This window comes from Cucurbita pepo, chromosome LG03 (assembly GCF_002806865.2).
Source record: "Cucurbita pepo subsp. pepo cultivar mu-cu-16 chromosome LG03, ASM280686v2, whole genome shotgun sequence".
NCBI classification, from domain to species: Eukaryota; Viridiplantae; Streptophyta; class Magnoliopsida; order Cucurbitales; family Cucurbitaceae; genus Cucurbita; species Cucurbita pepo.
In genome coordinates this window covers 9,500,518-9,508,578 of record NC_036640.1, presented here as the reverse complement: position 1 = coordinate 9,508,578, position 8,061 = coordinate 9,500,518, and the positions used below count along the sequence as shown (strand labels likewise).

Sequence of the window (8,061 nt, the reverse complement as noted above, 5' to 3'; positions counted from 1 at the left end):
TTCTCCACAATCTCCCTTCATCTCTACAATAACCTTGAATGTGTACCTGCATCCAACTTAAATTTCCATCAATATTCTTCCTCATGTTTGCACACAGATGACCATATGAATATGTCAAATCCAAACAAGAGGAAATTTCTCAAAGTTGAAGCTAAAGGAAACTTCGGTGACATCTAATTCTACTCTTCTAACGGCTCAAGCCCATCGCTAATAGATATTGTCCTCTTTGAACTTTCCTTTTAAGGGTTTTAAGGAGGTTTCCACACCCTTATAAAAAAAATGTTTCGTTCTCCTCTTCAACAACGTTATAAAAGCTTCAAAAGTAGTTGTTCCAAGGGCAATTTCTTGAGTTTTAACGCGTAATCCACACCCAAAAGCAGAAAAAGGATTACTTACATCTTTAGTTAAGTACTCTTAGAAATATCAGGGCGTTGAAAGTTTTGAGCTGACAAGTTACTAGAATAAAGTGTTTGTAAGTTCATAACTCATGTTGATGATAGTCTCAATGAGCTTACTTTTTTGCGTGGCTTGGACCTTCTTCCTCGCAGCATTCAAACAGAGGAGGCTTCCAGTGATTTGCAGTGCATATCTCATACAGAAGGGACTTCGCCGATTTCTTTACTGAAGTACCTAAAATGGAAAAAAGGTGAAGCTAACACCATTTAAGCCAACTTTCAGTACCCAAAATGGTGCATTAACAGTGCTTTTCAGAAACGCCATGGTAATTCTTATGGGAATCAGAAAGGCAATAAACTCAAGCTGTAATAGAGAAAGCAGAAAGTCGGCTATCTTCCTTATCCAACTTTAACAAAGATCAAGTACGCCATCAAAGTGCAAGAGCTTTGTGATTTTTCTACTTGAGTTGCAAAATTGTATTCAATTTTTCGTTTAAAAAATGTATAAACATGTTTGACTAACTGATATCTCAGTTAGTTTTTTCTAGAGAGCTCAGCTCCAAAGTCAAGTTTGAAAGAACAAAAATTTTAAATTATTTGGTTTCCTATTTACATATAAGAAGTGGGATTTTGAGATACCAGCTCTCACGAGCAGGGCAGATTAGAAAACTATTCTCACAACTTTCAGCCATTAAAGATTGTGATCGAGTAATTTAAAAATCTTAATGTTGTCGTTATTGAATGCACAACTTCATTCATTTTTTAAAACAAGTCATCCTTAGAAGAATGGGGAGAAAAAAAAAAAAAAAACAAGAAATGAAAAATAGGAAAGTAATGATAATGTTCAAACACAACTCGAAAAATGATCCTCATGCAGAGTTCTGTTTTGGAAATGTTAGAGACCAGATGCTTACTGTAGACAACGTTTTCTTTAATAAAAAAAGGAAAAAAAACAAAAACACAACTGAACTTTGAAATTAATGGATGCGTGCTAGGGACGAAGTCGGAGAGTGATTGTGGCTTGTGAGATGAACAATAAATCGCATTTGGAAATCAATCGTTGGAAGAAAACCAGTATGTTAAGGATAGTTGACCGTTCACTAGATATTTGCCTTTACCATATTTGCCCTCTTATTAAAGGCAAATATATTGCATTCATTTATTATACTTTCCTTTTATTACTATTTCCATATTATTTGTAATTTACCATATTTCTGTATCCTGAAAATGATTATAAATAAGAGAACTCTCACCCCCATTTAGGTGTGGTGATTCAGCAAACATTCACATGGTATCAGAGCCCTTTCGGTTTAACAACCTGATCCTTTCTTCTCTATGGCTTCCGAATCTTCTTATCATCTTCTTCCTTTCAATACTCTAATCCATATGATCACCATCAAACTTTCTTCCTCCAATTATCTTCTTTGGAAAAGCCAACTTCTCCCTCTCCTTGAGAGTCAAGACATGCTGGGCTATGTCGATGGAACTATGGTTCCACCACCTCGCTTTGAACCAGAAACCTCTTCAACACTCAACCCCAAATATTTGGCATGGAGAGCAGCCGATCAACGACTTCTCTGTCTCCTGCTCTCCTCTCTCACTGAGGAAGCCATGGCTGTTGTCGTTGGTCTCTCTACTGCACGTGATGTTTGGCTTGCGTTGGAAACTACGTTCAGCCATCAGTCGAAAGCTCGTGAACTGAGACTCAAGGATGACTTGCAGTTGATGAAACGTGGCACCAAACCTGTTGCTGAGTATGCCCGTGCCTTCAAAAAAATTTGTGACCAACTTCATGCCATCGGCAGACCGGTCGAGGACATTGATAAAGTGCACTGGTTCCTTCGTGGACTCGGCACCGAATTTTCAGCTTTTTCTACTGCTCAGATGGCTCTCACCTCTATCCCCTGTTTTGCAGATTTAGTCTCTAAAGCTGAAAGTTTTGAGTTGTTTCAGCTCTCCCTTGAGTCCTCTAACTCCACTCCTACAGCATTCACAGTCACTAATCGTGGTCGCACCCATGGAAGCCACCCTGCTTCCTTTACCAACCAGCGAGGTCGTTCTTATTCTCACAAAAACAACTCTTTTAATCGAGGACGAACCCACTCAAGTCAAGGTCGTCGACCACCTCACTGCCAAATATGCCGCAAAGAGGGCCATTATGCTGACCGCTGCAACCAACGGTATGTTCGACCTGATTCTTCTCATGCTCACCTTGCTGAAGCCTTTAACACGTCATGTTCTATTGCTGGACCCGATACTGCTGATTGGTTTCTGGACACTGGAGCTTCGGCCCATATGACTGCCGACCCATCTATTTTGGATCAGTCTAAAAATTACACGGGTAAGGACTCTGTGATTGTAGGAAACGGTGCATCCCTACCCATTACCCACACCGGTACTCTTTCTCCTGTTCCAAATATTCACTTGTTAGATGTCTTGGTTGTCCCTCACCTCACTAAAAATCTTCTTTCCATAAGTAAATTAACGTCTGATTTTCCTCTCTCCGTTACATTTACTAATAATCTTATTACTATCCAGAATCGTCAAACAGGAAGGGTGGTGGCAACCGGTAAAAGAGATGGAGGGCTATATGTGCTGGAGCGCGGCAACTCTGCTTTTATTTCAGCCCTTAGAAACAAATCTTTACGTGCTTCATATGATTTATGGCATGCTCGTCTAGGTCATGTGAATCATTCTGTTATTTCTTTTTTAAATAGAAAAGGTCATCTTTCTCTTACGTCTTTATTGCCTTCTCCATCATTATGTAATACTTGTCAGCTTGCGAAAAGTCATCGATTGCCTTATTCCCGCAATGAACGTAGGTCGTCTCATGTGTTAGATCTTATTCATTGTGATCTTTGGGGTCCTTCTCCCGTCAAATCAAATTCGGGTTTCCTTTATTATGTTATTTTTATTGATGATTATTCTCGATTCACTTGGTTTTACCCTTTAAAATTTAAATCTGATTTTTTTGATATTTTTCTTCAATTTCAAAAATTTGTGGAAAATCAATATTCTTCTCGTATCAAGGTATTTCAAAGCGATGGTGGTACCGAATTTACTAGTACTTGTTTCAAAACTCATTTACGTAATTCTGGCATCCACCATCAACTCTCTTGTCCATATACACCTGCTCAAAATGGTCGTGCTGAGAGAAAACATCGTCATGTGACTGAGACTGGCTTGGCCCTTCTCTTTCACTCTCATCTTTCTTCTCGTTTTTGGGTTGACGCCTTCAGCACTGCAGCTTATATTATCAACCGGTTGCCTACTCCACTTCTTGGAGGTAAGTCACCCTTTGAACTCCTTTATGGCTACACTCCACATTATGACAATTTTCATCCCTTTGGTTGTCGTGTTTATCCTTATTTGCGTGATTATATGCCTAACAAGCTTTCTCCCCGCAGCATTCCTTGTATTTTTTTGGGTTATAGTCCTGCTCATAAAGGGTTCCGCTGTCTTGATCCGGCCACCACTAAGCTATATATCACCTGTCATGCTCAATTTGATGAAACCCACTTTCCTGCTATCCCTAGCTCCCAGACCCAACCTCTTTCCTCTATTCCTATTTCAAATTTCTTAGAACCACATTTTCATCATATTGATTCATCCCCCCCTACCACTTCATCACCGCAAACTCCTCGATCCAGTTCATCCCCGTGTGATATTTGTTCTGACCTTGTAGATGAGTCTGTGCAGGTTGATACTTCTCTTGCAGGTTCCACTTTGCCACCCTCGACTTCTAATTCGACCTCTATTGAACCTCCTGTTGATTTCTCTTCTTTGGGCACTCATCCTATGATCACACGAGCCAAAGCTGGTATATTCAAGACTCGTCATCCAGCAAATCTTGGTATTTTGGGCTCATCTGGACTTCTTTCTGCTCTTCTTGCATCCACTGAGCCAAAAGGATTCAAATCTGCGGCTAAGAATCCTGCTTGGGTGGCTGCCATGGATGAAGAAATTCGAGCATTACAACAAAATGATACTTGGACTTTGGTTCCTCGCCCTGCCAACACCAACATCGTGGGCTCTAAATGGGTGTTTCGTATTAAATATTTGCCTGATGGATCTGTCGAGCGTTTCAAGGCTCGTCTTGTTGCCAAAGGTTATACTCAGGTTCCTGGTCTTGACTACACTGACACTTTTAGTCCGGTTGTCAAAGCTACCACTGTCCGTGTTGTGCTTTCTATTGCAGTCACAAATAAATGGCCTCTTCGACAACTTGATGTCAAGAATGCTTTTCTCAATGGAACTCTTATTGAACGTGTTCATATGGAACAACCTCCTGGGTATATTGATCCTCGATTTCCCACTCATGTTTGTCTATTAAAGAAAGCCCTCTATGGTTTAAAGCAAGCTCCTCGTGCTTGGTTTCAGCGTTTTAGCTCATTTCTTCTCACACTTGGGTTTTCTTGCAGTCGCGCTGACACGTCCCTTTTTGTCTTTCATCAGCAATCTAACATTATCTATTTGCTTCTTTATGTTGATGACATTATTGTTACCGGCAACAACTCATCTCTTATTGACAGCTTTACTCGCAAGCTTCATTCTGAGTTTGCTACCAAAGATTTGGGTTCTCTCAGTTACTTTCTTGGTCTTGAAGCTTCACCCACTCCTGATGGTCTCTTTATTAGTCAGTTAAAATATGCTCGAGATATTCTTACTCGTGCTCAGTTGCTCGATAGCAAACCAGTTCACACTCCCATGGTTGTTTCTCAACACCTGACTGCTGATGGTTCTCCTTTCTCTGATCCTACTCTCTACAGATCTCTTGTTGGCGCCCTTCAGTACTTGACTATTACGCGTCCAGATATTGCCTATGCTGTCAATTCTGTCAGTCAATTCTTGCATGCCCCTACTGCAGATCACTTTCTTGCTGTCAAACGTATTCTTCGCTATGTCAAAGGAACACTCCACTTTGGTCTTACCTTTCGTCCATCCACTGTTCCTAGTACGCTAGTCGCTTATTCGGATGCTGACTGGGCTGGTTGTCCCGATACTCGTCGTTCTACATCCGGCTATTCTATTTATCTTGGTAACAATCTGGTTTCTTGGAGTGCCAAAAAGCAACCTACTGTCTCACGCTCCAGCTGTGAATCTGAGTATCGTGCTCTTGCCACAACCGCTGCTGAACTTCTTTGGGTTATGCATCTTTTGCATGACCTCAAGGTCCCTATTTCACAGCAGCCCTTACTCTTATGTGACAACAAAAGTGCTATTTTTTTGAGCTCTAATCCCGTTTCTCACAAGCGGGCCAAACATGTTGAACTAGATTATCATTTTCTTCGAGAACTTGTTATCGCTGGCAAACTTCACACACAATATGTACCCTCTCATCTCCAAGTTGCTGACATCTTCACAAAGAGTATTTCTCGACCTCTCTTTGAATTTTTCAGATCCAAGCTTTACGTTCGTTCAAATCCGACGCTCAGCTTGCGGGGGGGTGTTAAGGATAGTTGACCGTTCACTAGATATTTGCCTTTACCATATTTGCCCTCTTATTAAAGGCAAATATATTGCATTCATTTATTATACTTTCCTTTTATTACTATTTCCATATTATTTGTAATTTACCATATTTCTGTATCCTGAAAATGATTATAAATAAGAGAACTCTCACCCCCATTTAGGTGTGGTGATTCAGCAAACATTCACACAGTAAAATCACAAAGAGAAGAACGATCCATGAAGATGATGAAACATAACAGGAGTCATCTATCTCGAATCCTAAGCAGCAATCAAGTTCAAGGAATTAGGTTTAAACCGGTACCTTCTTTGGTCGAGTCATGACTGCAACCACTGGACCTCGAAGCTGAATCCCCGAAATTCTCTTTCCTTTCCTCCGGAGTCGTCCTCGCATTAGGAGAACGAGCAGAATCAAAACACGCCGTGTTCAACGGCAAGCCATCATATTCGTTCGGCCTTATATCCGGCGAGTGATTAGGTGGCATAAACTGAGGAACGCGCCCAATATACCTCGATTTCTCAAATTTAGCCTAAAACAATTCAGATAAAACTCAAATTCCTTCGAACTTCAAAGAAAATTGAATACAATCAACCGCATGTTACCGGAATCGAGGAGTGATTTGCATTTCCAGTACACGGATTATGAATTGGAGGAAGATTTTTGAGATTGACATTCACACTTCGAGGACAGGAAGGAGTGTTCTCCATCTGATTTTCTCGATTCTTCCGCTCTTCTCCGACGATCTCTCTGTAGTGTACTGTCTGAAACATCAATTTCACAGAGCAAAATCAGAAAACAGAGAATTCAAAGCAACAGAAGCATAATAATAGTAAACATTAATCAGAACTGTTCTCTTTCGAAAAGTAGAAAAACAACATAGGCGTCTAGAATCTGTGCTCTGAAAGCGACCTCTTCAGAATAAACTCTTGTTCATCATCTTCTTCTTCATCATCATCTTCTTCTCTCTGGTTTAAAGTCACTCTACTGCTGCGGATTTGTAAGCCATGCGTAGAAGAATATGTTTTGGTTGCTATATTTAGAATTTGCTTTAAATAATATGTATTAATTATTTAATTAAATTAACAAAAACTAATATATATGAAATTATATTAAGAATGATACTCTTCTAATAAAATTAGGAACTATTATTTTTAAAATGCATTTATCCATCCAATTTTCTTCTGATAAATATCATTTGAGTAAATTCTAATTAAAATAATTAAATTTTAGAATATAGTTCTTACTTGGTAGGAGCGTAACCGATTTAAATTAATTGGAGTTGTCGGGATCATCAAATTCAGGTTAAAAGAAGATTTTGAAACGTACCGTGCCAACGAAAGATGAAAAAATATGCTTTAAAAAGAGGGATCAAGCGACCATGACCCCCCGCCTTTGACAAATGGCTTGTAAGACGATGTCACGTCACTTTACAACTAAAAGTTAGGAAATAGATTCGTTAGTTGGTTTCAATAGGTTAAAGCAAGGTCCTCATTAATGAAATGTCATGCGTTGATAATAAAGTATATATAAATTAAGTACACACGTCATATTTTGGAATCAATAAATGTGTGGATTCCTCCGAGCATTTGTTTCTATTTTTTTCATATAAAAAAACGTTTAGTTATGTATATATGCGCCTCCGTTACCTGAGGCCTATGCCCCATAGAAACTGTGTACCTGAGACTGAGGTCCTGACACAATTTTAGAATTTTAGCTCTTCCAGAGTGGTATCTCACTGATGGCTCAGGTCCCTCTGGGAGGGGGCCTTCTTCGCCCTCCGCCTAAGCTGCACAGGCCAAAAGCCAATCCCAAGGAATAGTGAAGCTTCATAGGGTCTTTCTGTCATAGGGTCTTGTCATAGGGTCTTTTTGTCCAGGTGCAAAAAGCCAACCCCAAGGAATAGTGAAGCTTCACAGGGTCTTTCTGTCCAGATGTAGGTATTCCGCATCTTCACAGACATGTCTATTTCACCGAGCCTCTCTCCAAGACAGTGCCCAGATCATTACGCCTGTCGTGCGAGTACTTATCCGACAAGGAATTTCACTACCTTAGGACCGTTATAGTTACGGCCGCCGTTCACCAGGGCTTCGGTCGCCCCTGTCATTCATATATATATATATATATATATATATATATATATGCCTGTGTATGACTTTGTTGTACTATTAAATTTAAATTTCTAGAAATTAATTTCAA

General features: G+C 39.8%; 1 protein-coding gene across 3 annotated transcripts; it reads right to left on the bottom strand.

Annotated features, from left to right (window-relative positions):
- LOC111791659 (endoribonuclease Dicer homolog 4-like) lies at positions 1 to 6,880 on the bottom strand (the record flags this gene model as incomplete). Of its 3 annotated transcripts, none has more annotated exon segments than XM_023673090.1 (5): positions 1 to 46; positions 516 to 630; positions 6,169 to 6,394; positions 6,468 to 6,626; positions 6,713 to 6,880. In XM_023673090.1, coding segments are annotated over 4 exon segments (492 nt in total), but the record flags the coding sequence as incomplete, so codon positions are not given.
- Between the last annotated feature and the right edge of the window lie 1,181 nt (positions 6,881 to 8,061).